Source organism: Balaenoptera ricei, chromosome 8, assembly GCF_028023285.1.
Source record: "Balaenoptera ricei isolate mBalRic1 chromosome 8, mBalRic1.hap2, whole genome shotgun sequence".
Classification (NCBI taxonomy): Eukaryota; Metazoa; Chordata; class Mammalia; order Artiodactyla; family Balaenopteridae; genus Balaenoptera; species Balaenoptera ricei.
This window is the reverse complement of record NC_082646.1, coordinates 79220644-79236096: the sequence shown is the minus strand read 5'-3', so window position 1 is coordinate 79236096 and position 15453 is coordinate 79220644. Positions and strand designations below refer to the sequence as shown.

The window sequence follows — 15453 nt, the reverse complement described above, 5'->3', positions numbered from 1 at the left end:
GGGTTTTCATTTATGCTAAAATTAAAAAAAAATTAAAACTTCAAAGGGAAATTTTATTGTGTGACATTTTAAATATATGGAATTTAGTATATAAAAATTATAATATGATTTAATCCTGGATCAACCACTTACTAGCTGGATTACCTTGGGAAAGTTGTTAAATCTCTATTATCTGCAGTTTCCTCATCAATAAGATATGTAGATTAACAATCACACTGATTTTTTCAAAGAGTAGTGATAAAAAAATGACATAATGTATAAGTAAGTGTACTTTACAAAACATATAAAAGTAAGAAATACTCTAGCTTCCATCAAGTAACATGATAAGGAAAAAATGTTATTTAAAAATTACTCAAAACTTATTTTTAGGGAACTTGCTTCAAAAGCATTAACTGCCATGCCAAAAATTTTCAGTTCACACTTTGTCATAAGTCTAATTTAGACCCTTTAATAAAAATATTAAAAGGTACAAAAGGCAATTTCACCTACCTACTCCACCATAGTATGTTCAGAAAATCCTTTCATATATAATCAGAGTAAGGGGATTTAATCTTAATAACATAAAAGCAAACTGGAAATGGAAATATATAATTGCAGTAAATTGAGAATATTCCTTAGTTTGTTCATTCATCAAATAAACTGTTGCTTTGGGAAGACTTCTCAAGTATGGTCAATATATGAAAAAAAAATCAATAACTATGTTGAACAATGTGAAAGCCATCCTGGTTTTTCTGAATTTTTTGGGGGGGGGGGGTTTGTTATTGTTTTATAAGACTGTTTCCATGGTACTCTCTTCTGTCTCTCTAACAGGGACTGGCTATTAAATTCCATGTTTTATCAAACCACATCAGCAAAGGAATAAGCAAATTAGGAGCTGCACATTAAGTACAGGTCAATCATTAGTGGATGTTGAAACGTTGAACAGCAATACTCACAACACCACATGCCAAATGACTAGATAGTCTGAAATAGAATGAATAGCATATAGTTAAAATCATGGGCTCTGAAATCAGATATATTGAATTCAAAGAAAGGTTTTGACTCCTACAGCTGCGTGACGTTTGGCAAGTAATTAACTTCCTAATACTGGTTTCCTTATTGTTAAAATGGAGATAATAATTGCACCTATCTCAAAGAGTTGTGAGGGCTAAATAAAAGAATCCAAGGAAAGTACTTAGAAAAGCACCTGACACACAGAAAACAATCCATGAGTGTTAAATCGTATATGTAAAGAAATGTAGACAAAATAAAAGATTAAGTTTTCTCACAAACTTCTTGATAAGGAATTCAAATCTCTGGCACAGAAAAATCAACTTGAGATCTCTTTTAAAATAAAAAATGCCAAACCATTGGACTTATCCAACTCTCTAAATTGTGCTTTTTCACTACACACACGCGCATGTGTACATACACACACATACATGCATATGCCACTATATAAGATGTATATATATGCAACAAACTTATCTTAGTGTCAGGAAGGGTATAGCAATGCAGAAATTGGGAATGCAGATCATAGGACCATTTAATTTTTCAATGCTTCTGTAAGTTTAAGTAATTTTGATGTGTGGCTAGTGAAAAAAAATTGTCCATTTATTCCAGATGCAGTGGACTGGCAAAAGAAAATGATTCAAGGTGGAATAGAGTCACACATGTATTGTACAACTTAAAGGCATGCTAAAGCTTGCTAATTCAGTTGGAGATGAATAAGAATGCTTATCAGTTCAGGTAAAAGGAAGACACAAAATTTAAAAAATCTACTCATTGCTAAGTAGCTAATAATGGTAAGTTCTCAGGGAAAAAGGATTTTTGGCTTTGAGCTCTCATTTATTTATTGTTCTTCACACTTGATGTACTTCCTAACAATTCAATGGAAAGAGAATAAGTGAATTCCCTAACTTAAATAGGAATATGGAAAATGGCCCAGATACATTACTCTTTCCATTCTTGTAAGAGATATCAAATTGCATTTTTTCTTGCTTTCAAATTTGGTGTCAAATGTAGTGTTGGGTGTAATCTTGGACAAAGTCTAGTATAAATTTTTCTATGTTTAAAGGTTTTCATTCTCAAGGAATAAATGTCAGAAAGGCAACATCCCATCGCTGATTTTTTTTTACAGCGGTGGTTAATCACTTTGTTTATTTTGCATTCATCCAAGATATATGTCTTTCTCTGAAAGAAGAGGTTAAGAAGACATTAACATTTGCAAAGTCCTTTGAGAGATGTGTTACCAAAGTGTAAATTATATCCTATTAGATCAGCCTTATTGAACATGAATAAATTACAAAGAAATGAGTGTCTTGAATAGAGCAAAGATATTATTAAAAAGAAATCTGAATTTAAAGAGTTTGAATATATTTAAATTTTTGAATATGCTTGTTTTTCCTGAATTAGTGTTTAGTTTTGAGGCAGTTGGGCAAAGAAAGGTACTCAGTCTGGAAATATTCATGTGCTAGTAACAGCCGTGTTTCTCTCATCATGGATTAGAACACTATAAATGTTCTGAGATTTTACATATATCAGAGGCAAACATATCCATATTTTTTCCTAGAAATGAATATAAGCCATTAGATGGTTTTGAAACCATAATCACTGCTCCCATAAATTGCTAAATTAGATGAAATATTTATATCCTTGTTATTCAAAACAAATGAATTTTCAACATTCAACTGCTGAGTAATGGCTGTTTGTGCAATGTTTCCACTAAGATAAATGAAAGTTTTACTCCTTGCTACTCATTTAAAACTCCTTTGCATTTTTACACAAGAGCCCATTTTTCATTACCAGGAAAGTTATGCAATTTGAACCATGCTACTTTTTATTCACAGTAAATCAATATGTGTCATAAGAGCAGAAAAGAAAGTAATATTACTCACTATCATTGGACCTTCCCTTAGAGCAAGTCCTAGAAGACATTGCCAGGTTGGGTTGCTATAGCAACAGAGCTCTGGTACCTCTCTTGCTTGGCTTGTTATAGTGAGTTGATTTCTACCACACTGATATAACCCTGAAGAATTTTTGTGGTAAAGAAGAAATTACAAAGAATCAACAGCAATGTGTGTGACTTTTCCATTGATCTGCGATGATTTAATTCAGAACTAGTATAATGACTCTATAACATTTCAAAGCCCTTTGCTGACTTCCAATTAAATTATTCATTGCCTTTTCTTTAGGCTTCTTAAGTAGTCAGATTTCTTAAAATGTGAAGGGAAAAAAAATACCCAGACCCTTTAGAGTGTTAGCATGAAACCTGATATGGTTTTACCCAACTATGAAAATCTGCTATTAAAATGTCTTGAAATAATATTAATCCACTTAAAAATATCAACAATTAGTAAGAAGACTCAAGAAGACTATACTGGCAATATAAAAAATTATCTTTTGACTTCTTCTAAAAAGATATCAAGACAGAAAATAATGTATCTTATTTTCTTATACAGGCCATATAAGCCATTTTGAAGAGTATCTAACATACAAGTAAACACCTAATAAATATTGTTATAATTTTATTACTATCACAATACAGTCAAGCAAACAAATTATATTCTTTTCCTTACATTACATAGCACTATTGATTATGCAATTGTAATGCCCTTTGTATTCTGAATATATGTAAAGTAAAAATGATATAAGGAATACACTACTATACAGCTGAGCCTTAAACATATTGTAAAAAGTTGCAAATCCTTTTTAGAGGACTAACTAACCTTGTGAATAAAAACCTGCATCTAATGGACATGCCATAGGGAAGCTGCTTGGAATGGAGTGTGTTATGGGTTTGGGAGTCAGGACCTAGATTTTGTGTATCATACTATTTACTTGAGACCTTAACCTAAGTCTTTTTCTTTTTATCTGTAACAAAAGGATAAAAACATTTTCCCAGCTGAGTGGTAGAGGATTCAGTGAGACAATGTATATAAAGCACCTGTTACAATGCCTGGCACAAATGATACTTTTAAAATTTTAGCTGCCTTTCCTTTAAAATTTTCCAGTCATTTCCTTGAATCATAATTTCCAAAAGGAACTTATAGGTAAAACTGAGTATAAATTCAGTATTTCTTAGAAGAACTTTGATATACATGGATTTTAATTCTGGAAAATGTAGAAAACTTTCATTTCCATATAATTCTATGTTACAAATTATTTTTAAATTGATTTGATTGATAATGTCTTTCCCAAAGTGTGTTTTCATGACCCCCTAGCCCAGGATAATGCTCTGGGGGAAAAAAAAAAGGTGGTAGAGGGACCATTTCTACAGTCAGATACATTTGGAAAATGCTACATAATACATCTCATTCTAGTGATTAATAGATCACATTAGTATATTCAACCCTCCAAGAAATCCCAGATAATCCCAGATAAATAAATCAGTATTGCTTAGTGGTGAAGAACGTAAATTCAGGAGTTAGGCTTTTGAACCTCACTTTCATCACTTATTTCCTTATAACCTGGGAAGTTACTCAACCTCTATGTTTCTCAGCTGTAAAATGGGAATGGCAACAGTGCTTCCCACACTGCAAAGAGAGGTTAAAGTGAGATATATCACGCCTGCTCAGACAGAGGCTGAGTCAATTATCAATAATAAGAGTTATTAAAGAAGCCTGTTTAAACCCATTACTATGACCTTTCTTCTTTATGAATAATATTTTTGAACATCTTCCAGAACTATAATTCCTTGGAACACGCTTTGAACAATGCTAAAATTAGGGTAGTGGTAAATTGTAATTAAGTAAAAAATTATTCATCATATTAGTGCCCAAAGCAATTAGCACCAAAAAAGTCAGCTACTTCACAACATGTGACCCCACTGGCTTGTTCTCATGCTTCTACTATCAGAACACTAGAGCAACTGTGTTACGTGTAAAGATCTTACCCCCATGGATGTTCTATTCATTAGAGCCATTTACACCCATTTCATGCATTATCACAGATCAATTTATTGTATAATATTAGATTATTTGCATGTCACTAAAAATTGAACCTTAAAGGAAAGAGATATCAAATGATTAAAGCCTTAATGACTAGGAGAGAGAAAACTAAGCATATGGCTTACTCATGGGGTCTGCAAAGAGAAGGGACGTTATTAAGATGTTTACACATTTCCTAGTGCTAACGGAAAACTACTTGAGTGAGTTTTCAAAATGGAGAAATAAAATAGTAAAGAACAACAAGGAAAGGTGAGAGGTTCATCCCAGGAAAAATATGGTACAAGTTCATAACAAAATGCAAAGCCCTCCCTGGTCTAGACAACACCATGGCTCCAATGAACTTCCTTACCCTTGTCCAGAAGATCGGAAGCTTAGGCAAAGGACCAGAAAAATGAGCAGTCAGCTAATTAATCTGACACCTTTTAGAAATCCTTTTATTTATTCTCACATTTGCAACTGTATCAGGTTGCTGACTTCTCTTCTTTTAAAGAGTTCTTATTTTTCATCATCAGAAATAAATGCAAAACAGAAAAAAATAATTCACTCATAATTTAATGACCTCTGAAAATTAAAAACCATTTTCAATTATTCCTGTTCACTTCAAGTCTTAATCATAATTATATATCATTTCTACACGGGCATTTTTATATGTAAACACAATTTCAAAGTCTGGGTTTTTTTCCACTTAACATTATATCTTCAGTTTTTTTCTCACAACGATACAGAGAAGTCTTCAAAACGATCATTCGTAGTACCTGAATGTTTATATTCTTCCATGATCAAACATGCAAATGATTTCCAATTGTGCTGTTATATTGATACAACAAATCTCTTCCTTCATATAGTTAGTTCTTTCTTTTAGATTAGTGGTTTCAAACTTTAGTATGCATCAGAATCACCTAGAAGGCTTGTTAAAGCACAGGTGTCTGGACCCCACCCTCAGAGCTTCTGATTCAATAGGTCTGGGGTGAGGCCCAGGAATTTGCATTTCTAACAAGTTCCCAGGTTTTGCTGGGAACCACTTTTAAAAATTACTGTTAGATTATTTACATGGAATATTATCATTGTTGCATTGGGGTTGACAAATCAAATAGTATAGACATTTTCATGGCATCTAACACATATCTCTGAAAACCTTCCTACAAGCTTATTCAGCTTTATATTGTCAGGTGACTTCTCAATACTTGAAGCCCGGGTAGATACCAACTAACTGAATGAACAAAAGAACAAAGGAAAATTCTTACTTCTCTCCGCCTCAAAATCATAACATTAGGCTGAGATTCATCTATTTACATTTCAAAGATACACAGCATGGCTAAATAGTAATATCTAAATCTCTGTTACTACAGACATCAGCAAGGAGGTTTTATCATCACTCAAAAGTCAGTGAAAAATAGCTGTTATATTTAAACCTTGGAGGAGAGTAAATCTGTATCTGTACCACACAGTTAGAAATTAGCTGCATTTAGCTTTGTCTACCAGATAGTTCAAAAGCAGTGTTGTTCATTGGAAGGTGCAGGGCAAAAATCTGGCTGTGAGAAATTGTGTTTGATAAACTAGAAACAAGAGAATTCCCACTTTAGCAGGGGATTATTAGCATATTTGCCTAAAAGCCACTGTCAGAAATCTTGAAGTTTTCCCCTTGTACTAACGGATCCTTTATATTGGGTAGAGATTACTCCTTCACCTTTAAATGGAGACCTGTGCATATAAACAAACATGTCTACATGAGAATATAGATGCATCTACATAAGTAACATTAGATAGCCATGTATGCAAGGTTTTCATACATTGGTTTCTAGAAACCCACAGATAAAACATATGCTTAGCAAAGATATCATCTGCAGAAATGTCTTCTGGACTCTTTCTCTGTAATCTGCACACATTCTTAATTTTTTCATTCTTTTGTGTTGTTATTGTGTTTATTTGAATGCATAATGAGAAAATGTGTTCATATATATGATAACCATAAAACCATACATAAGTCAAGTCATTGGGTGTTGCCAACAAACTTTGGAATTTGGTTAGACATGTAATTGTTAACTCTGGCTCACGTTAAGAAGAGTAAATCAGGAGTAATTGTGTTAGAGACTTATTAATAGAATCATGTATTTATGACTTTCTAAGGGATAGTGGTTTCTATGTCAGTGTTTTTTGGTGATTGTGCTCTCTTTATTTTATTTTTTCTAAACAGTAAGCAATTTATTATAATGTTAAAAATAAACCTGCCATACAAATCAGGCTTTGCATTCCTAGGTATTTACCCAACAGAAATTAAAGCATATGTCCTTACAAAGATTTATACATAAATGTTCATAGCACCTCTATTTGTAATAATCTCTAACTGGAAACAACCCAAATGTCTTATTGATATAAGTGAATGAATGGACAAATTTTAGTGTATCCATATAATGGAATGCTACTTAGCAATAACAATAAATTATTAACACAGGCAACAACATTGATGAATCTTAAAATAATCATGCTGAGTGAAAAAAGCCAGAAAATAGAGTGTATACTGTAGAATCCCATTTATATATATATATAAACCTTGATAAAATGCAAACTAGTGTGCTCTCTTTAACTAAAAGTAAGTCAACATTCTTAATAGCTTGAAAGGACCGTAAATTGTTTTTTTGCATGGATAGGTTCATTATGACCACAGGAAGACACGGCTGCTCTCAGGACGGACAGAAAACTAGGAGACAGATGCTAAGATACCATATGTATTTCATTTTATGAAATAATATGCATAAATGTATCCACTTACTATGTACTATGTCATAAATATGACAATATTTGGAAGTCTTAGCAAAGAGGACAAAGTTTAAAATATGCCAATGTTAAAAATGCAAACTTAAGAAACCCAGAACAGCAACACAGATACCATGAGGCGATCATTCCCCTAGTGTGTCTGAGAATTTGACCAAAGGCACTCTCTCCTTAATTCGGGTGTTCAAAGAAACTTAAAGTTAAGATTTTAGCAGCAACAACCATCTAACTATCATTTGAAAATCAATACCTCTTAGTTTTTTTGACTAATAACTGCCAGTTCCTTATAATGTGTTAGTGCAGAATGACAATCAATTAAATATAGCCCCTGCCACAAATCCAAAAGTACTAGCCAAAGTATGCACACATCAATGAGACATTTCTAGTTCATCCATTCAGTGCAGAGAAAAAAATAGGGAAAAATGTGTGTTGAAAGGTGTATATGGCCTGCCTGTGAAATTTCAATTCCTGAACTCCAGGGAATGAGAGGTAAAAAGTCTCTAGGGATAACCAGATACAAGAAAAGTTTTGGTAGAATCCCTTTACTCCATCAGGGTAGAAATGGACCCCTGACAAGCCAAAAGATAAGAACTGAAATGAAAATATATTAATGGATATTTTCCTTTTTTGACAAATAGTTTCTATTGCAATTTAGGCAGTAATAGATACTTTCTTCTAAAAAAATTAAGATTTAAAAAAATGGGTCAATTTTAAAGTGAAATCTACTGTAAAAAATAGTACAAATTAAAAAAAAAATGTTTTTATTGTGGTAAAAGTCACATAATATAAAACATACTAGTTTAACCATATGTAACTGTACAGTTCAGTGGCACTAAGTACATAAAAAAATAAAATAAATAAAATAAAATAAAATAAAAAAGAAAAGCTGATGGGGCCTGAACTAAGGCTGTGGCTTTGGAGAAGAGGTAATTAGAATGGTTGCTTCCCTCGAAACTGATGAGATTACAAGAAGGTAGGAGGGTTTAAAAAAAGAACCAAAGGAGAACAATAAAAGAATGTGTTGTTATTCCACAGGCAAGGTCATGCTCCTCTGAGATCTTTAGCCCTTTGTTGGGGGAAATGACTGAATGGGCCCTTTGGTTACACAAATGTAAAATAAAGGTATGGTCTCTCCACCAAATGGGGAAGTTTCCACCAAAAAAAAAAAAAAAAAAAAGTACAAATTATATGTGGGTGGAGCAAAATGAGAAAAAGTGAATGACTAAAATTCACTAAAACACTATTTTAAGACATCTATCACAGCAACCTGATGCTATAACTTGCTGGGCCAATCAGTGAATAACCACATTACAGTCAGTTCTCTTACTTCAGGCTTGCCTGGAACTATAGAAGCATGAAAAACTGCACATTATGTTCTACTGTGGTAACTGATATTAAATTCAAATGCTATCACTAAGGAATTTGATGTAATTTTCTTCAGTAAAGTGAGTCTCAATTCCTTTATAAACAATACATGCATAGATTTCACCAAAAGGAAACTATTTACTGAAAAGAAAAATGGAACATCAAAAAATATTTTAAATGTTAAATATGATACATTTATGTTATTCACAAATATAGGCATCAAATTCTTTGACAGTTGACTAAATATGGAAGACCAGATACAAATAAATATAAGTAATATATATTTTTGCCTATAGATATTAGGTTACATTAGAGGGAAAAACATCTAATTTATTAATCATGTGTTTTGTCAACACTCCCATTATAAAAAAGAATAATTGTTTAAATAAATAAAAAAACCCTATGTTTTGATTCTAAGCTCCAGGGCTTAATAGTCTCAAGAAGCCTGAGCTTCAGTTGAGAAAGGCCAACTTAGTAAAATTTAAACACATCTGTGGAGGTACTACTAAATCACCATTTATTAATGTGTTAAAGCAAAAGCAGGCTGGTTGGCTAAAATAAACATGTATGTTATCCTTGTAACAAAGAACAATAAGTGATGACTGGGCCAATTGTCTACTCTAGGGAGGCCATTCTCCTAAACTGGTTCTCAAGCCCCTAATAATAACATATCATTATATCCCTTTCATTACCTTTCCAAAGCAAAATAGCAATTATTACCTGAACATTTTTTTAGATCAATAAACACTGACCTAATGTTAGATTAAAATACAAAATGATTGACATTATTTTTGAAGCTTAATTATAATTAAACTTTTCTTTAAATTACATCTTGTAGAGCCTTAAAAAATTGTCGTACAAATAACTTTCAGTCAAAAGTGGTCATTAAAAAGAAAACTTTACACTGGAAAAAATTTCTACTGGGTCATCATTGATTTGAGTATGTTAAAAATGTTCACTGATTGTATTAGATGTACACATTCAAATTATTCAGGTCTACAAAATAAAATAAAAAGGAAAATATTTTAACTTATTCAAATGACAAGACAATACAGCTTCTCAGAATCATAACCTCTATTCTTTAGGAAATGACTAAAAATAAGATAGAAAGACTCATTAATTGCAGATTTCTAGGAGTATATCAGTGCTTTATTTTTCACTTTCTTATTTTTGAAAAGAAGAATTCTTGGTCTCAGGAAAAGCAACAAATGTATTTTGAGAGGTTAAATTCTCTTGATTATTAACAAAACAGATCACAGCCTGAAATGTTACTTTATTGAGCCAATAATTACAGTCAAGAATTGTTCATGACATCTAGTCAGATTTTTAATTAGGATGGTTGTAAAATGGATAGAGGCCACCAAATCATTCATTGGCCCAGGCCCACGTTTCTTTATTCTAACCCAGAAAACCAGTAAAAAAATGGCAGTCATCATTTAACCATGCCGTTGTAATGAGTTTTGACTCTCCTCATGATTTACAACCCAAACTTTTTGAAAAGTCATGTTCAAATAATTTGACAGTTATCAGGACCTATAGGTTAATCATTTCCCAAACTTGAGATATGGAAAACCAGGGCAGAATACTGTTTTTATTACCCATTGAGGTGGATTTCCTTCCTTTGAAACTAAATGCATAGACAAAAAAGGAATTTGTTTTCTCTTCTTTTCCTCATTCTATTTGATTTCTATGATCTGTTTGGGGTATACGTTTGTGTATACATAAAAAAAGATAAAGTTCTATTTATTTAGCCCTCAGTGATAATTATGTATGATAATAAAAAATTTTCATACCTCATGTCTTCAAATCCAACTGTAAGCACCATAAGGGAAGTTCCTGCTGAGTTACTGGTCATATTTTCCCTGTAACCTGCAATTTAAGTCCTGTATATGCTCTGAAAGGTCAAGCTGTCAAGTGAAAAGTAAAACTTTACCCTAATGAAGAGGATCTTTTCTCCCACTCGGTATCTTCCTTGCGAGAGCCTCTCCACACAGAACTTGCTCGGGCATTTGCAAGGAGGATCTTCAGAAATCCGTTTCACCTGAAATAGAAGAGCAGGCAAGTTCATTCTCCTTAATCAGGTTGCCTTTAGATTAATTTGTTCCACGGGTTCAAAGGCCCCTGAACCATGAATGCTTTTAAATTTGTTCTATATCAGACTATGGACATGATGTGAACATAGACATATCACATTAAATCTTAACTATGTAAAGGTCAGGCCCTTGAAGGCACTTTGTGAAGGCCAGTAGCTGCACTAAGGCATAAGCTGGATGATGACAATGATAATGATGCTGGAGGATAATCACAAGCAAACCAACCGGCAGCGTAGGGATGACGAGCTGGGTTCTCATGTTTAGAGGATTAAAAAGATCACGTACATTGGATTGTCAAGATAAATATATTGAGAACTCGAATACAAGGCACGTTAACATAGTCTATTATGATGAGGAAACATATAGACATAGTCTATATGTTTCCTCATCATAACTTTAATATTAATTTTACCCATTTTCAAAATAAATGAGAATGTTAAAATTATTATTATTTTAAAATGAGACTATTTAACCTTATTTTGAACCCTGAGACTTTCTTTAAGGAGTCATCTCTAATTCATCCAGACTAATCCAGCAATTCACTCCTCAGTAATTCCCACCTGCCAAAACCTATTTCTGTAGCAGTATCTTACAATTTATATGTATTTTATGAATCCATGTCTGAATATCAGATTTTCCCTATTTTATCTATGTCTGTACTCTTTACAAAACACATACACTAAATGATAAGTGCATAATGCTTGTAAATAGTTGTGACTATTAAAGACAATGTTTAGTCCATGATTTTAGGAATAAGGTTTATTTATTTATGTTTTCCTTGGTTGGGAACCTGCCATGCTGTGTCTCATAACTGTCCTCTCTTCAACTAACCAACCAACCAAACAACCCAAAAGAATAATATGTTGTGTTCTGAGTCAAAATTTCCATAGAAGACAGATCTAAATAATGTACAGCCTACATCTGAGAAGCTAGACAAAACAAATTTAAATTCTGAAGGGATTGGCTTGGACACCCCTAACCCAAATTCTTGCCTCCACAAAGATATGATTCCTAGAGTTTTGTCATCAAAGCAATTCAATCATTTCATCAAATAATTCAATGTCTGACTTCAATCAGTCTTCCACTAAGAAAAAACTGTGGGAAGAGTCACGCAGAAACTCACTTGCCTGTTGGAGTAAAGGACTTAAGCATCTTGGTTTCCCTAGAATAAGCAAGGTTCCAGAAAGTATGGAAGCATAAGACACTAGAGGGGAAAGCTAGAAAGAGTGGGGGAATCCTGAAGCAAAACTTATATTAAGATAAGTTTGGATAAATAAATAAATAATAAATGGATAAATAAGCACAGGGACCTACAAAGGACACAGGAGGGAATTAGTGTGACAGATTAAGACTGCATTCAAAGAATTTTAGAGATGGCTTTCATTGAAAAAGTGAGGGGACTGTCTAACATCGTTATATGAGTGATTAGGCCCATGTCTTTGAGTTCTGAATTTTCGACACCATATGATTACTTGGGCCATAGATATATCCACCCACTCCCCCAGTATTAATAGAATCCTATCCCTAGGGATTCCCTTCTATAATGCAGACCCACATTCTGGGGTGGGGGTGAGGTCACAGGACCAATGAATGTGTGCTGTCTTAAGTGTTGTAAGTGTTCCTCTATGTGTATCTCCTTCAATATGTATTTATAGACATGTTTTAAAAATATAAATGTGAGGAGATATGGGGATACATGTATATGTATAGCTGATTCACTTTGTTATACAGCAGAAACCAGCATACCATTGTAAAGCAATTATACTCCAATAAAGATGTTTAAAAATAAATAAATGCTAAAAAAAATAAATGTGTGTGTGTATATATATATATAAATATATATATATATATATAAATTGTGTTTATTGCATACCATTGCTAGAAGCAGTACAGTTTTCCTTAGCACCACAATAATTCCATGAGAAAAGAAGGAAAGGAGGGAGGGAGAAGGACTTTGGCCACCCTGAAAAAAAATCCTACAGTCAGCATCATAAAAGCACATGGCCCAGACTTTAGGAGAGTCATGCCTGGCACAGCTTTACCACGATGTAGTAACTGAGCAGACAGTAAATTGGTGTTCAAGTGGTTCCTCTGCTAAGAAATGACAATCACAAGTATGGATGGAAAGTATTTCCATCTTGAAGTGTTTTTAGACAAAATACAGAAACTATTGGTACCAAATGAAATAAAATACAAGAAACACTTTCTCAAGTGGCCTGTCCTTCTCTAATGCCTTCCTAAGCTTTGAAAATATACTTGCTTTTTAAGATCAAGGGCTTTTGTGTGGCTATGTGAGAGCTGGAAGCAGAAATGGAAGAGACAAGGCCAGGCTGTGGGGAGTTAAGTAAACAGTGACTGATGACATCTTGCTTCTTACATTACCTTGGGGTAAGTCAGTCTGGCAGGTGTTCTGATTTTGGCCAGGAACCCAGCCAGCTTTCTGTTGAAATGGGATTTCAAGAGGAGCCTGATTACTCAGAATTATACTATCTCTCATCCCCAGACTGAGGAAGTTGATGGAGAAGAGGAAGAAAGTAAGAATGGTTTCTTAGAACTGTATTCAACTCATTGTGTGGGAACAGGCTGAACACGAGGGCACTAAACCTGACCCCATCATTTTATCACAGCTGAATCACTCTATCAGGACATCAGGGGAATAAATTAATCCGAATGGACTCCACTGTGCTTCTCTTACGATGTCTGGCTTGATTAAAGAAGGTGGGATGTATTATCCACATAAAAGGTCACCTATTTTGTTTTTCAATTTTCCACAATTCTCCTAAGTAGCAAACAAAGAAATGTGAGGACACATTGAAAGTTTCAAAACTGGCAGTTATTGTTGAAACTGTTCACTGGAATATGACATCTTAGCACGGGAATGCGTCTCTTTCTTTTTCTTTTTCCTTTACTCTTTTCTCCATTTTTTTTCTTTTTTTTACTCCCTTTCTTTACTCTCCTTCTTTTTTTTCTCTCTCTTTTTTTTTGATGTAAATAATAACTTTGCCAGAGTAGAAATAGCCAATAGTATTAACTAAAGACAGGAACTTTGCAAGCAATATTTTATATCCCTATTCTAAAGAACATGTTGGAGTATATGAATTTCAACTCCCCAATGGCTATATATGCCGCATATGCAGTGAAGCAGTTGCCATAGCAACTATTTCCTTTTTATATCTGACATATGAAGCTCTGATTTAAGCCATTAGTCAGGTTCATATGTTTTTTCTCTCTGTTCCACTGTCCCTGAAATAAAACACTCAGTGAAAAACTATCACTTAAACAGAATGCAAATATTTCAGTGCAATTTCCCCAATGTAGAATGAAGAAGACTGTAAGAGGCTTCTGTGGCCAAATAAGCATGGAAAACTCCAGGTTAAACAAGATCTTATTATGGAACTCACTAGTGCCTTTGATATGCCAGAATGCATTGCCAAACTCTAGGTAGGGACTATAGTAAGTTGTATTTCTCAAACTAACCTAACCATGGAATTCTTTTTCCACGGGTCATCTGGTGGTGTGAGTGTTTGATTAAACATTCAAACTAGCATGAGAAATGCTAGTTTGAAGGCTGTGAACATAGTATTCTAGCTGGCAACAGTATAGAAATATCTGCTTAGAACATTTCCTACATTCAGTGAAAACCCCTTCACTATACAGATGGTTATGTTCCCAAATCCTGACAAACTTTAAAGCTTCTCTGAAACCCCCTTCATTGCCTCCAGCTAAGAGAACAGAACTTGGAGTAGGGAAGAACAACCACAGAGTGACAGTCTTGCCATTTTGAAAAGAGTCCCTATCCCATCTACCTCTTCTGAACTGGAGTATAGGTAAAACTTTTCCAAAATCCCTTTCATCGTTGTTTCACCACCTTCTCCCTCCTGTCCTTCTTCTCCCCTTCTCAAGGATGAGGGATAGCCACATGTGAGACAAGCTGGTGAAGAAAGGGAACCATTCTAACTACTTTTCCCAGGATCATGGAAATGGTTTCAAGGGGCAACATCTCCTCGCTCTGCAAAGCTACAGCAGAGCTGAGAAGTGCACATATTTCCAGAGCACATGGCCATTCCAGATAAATAGAAAAAGGAAGAGTCTTTTTTAAACTTTGATTACCCACATTAATAATTTATCCAATAAGCATGGTACTAGATATAGCTGAATAAAATATGGTCCTTTTCTTTGAGAACAAGGACCATACCTAGAGAAGAATAGGTATGTATGCCCAATAAGGTAAACACTTCATTAAATATATAAAAGTACTTGAGGTACCAAGGACAAATTTGTCAATTTTACCTGGG

The 15453-nt window shown here is 33.8% G+C and overlaps 1 protein-coding gene across 11 annotated transcripts in view; it reads right to left on the bottom strand.

The window, feature by feature from the left end:
* GAS2 (growth arrest specific 2) overlaps positions 1 to 15453 on the bottom strand; it is a 159753-nt gene that overhangs the window by 40700 nt on the left and 103600 nt on the right. For all 11 annotated transcript variants that reach the window (XM_059931277.1, XM_059931279.1, XM_059931280.1 and 8 more), the window contains one exon: positions 10999 to 11106. In XM_059931277.1, the coding sequence (XP_059787260.1) occupies positions 10999 to 11106 (108 nt within the window). The remainder of the gene's footprint in view (positions 1 to 10998; positions 11107 to 15453) is intronic.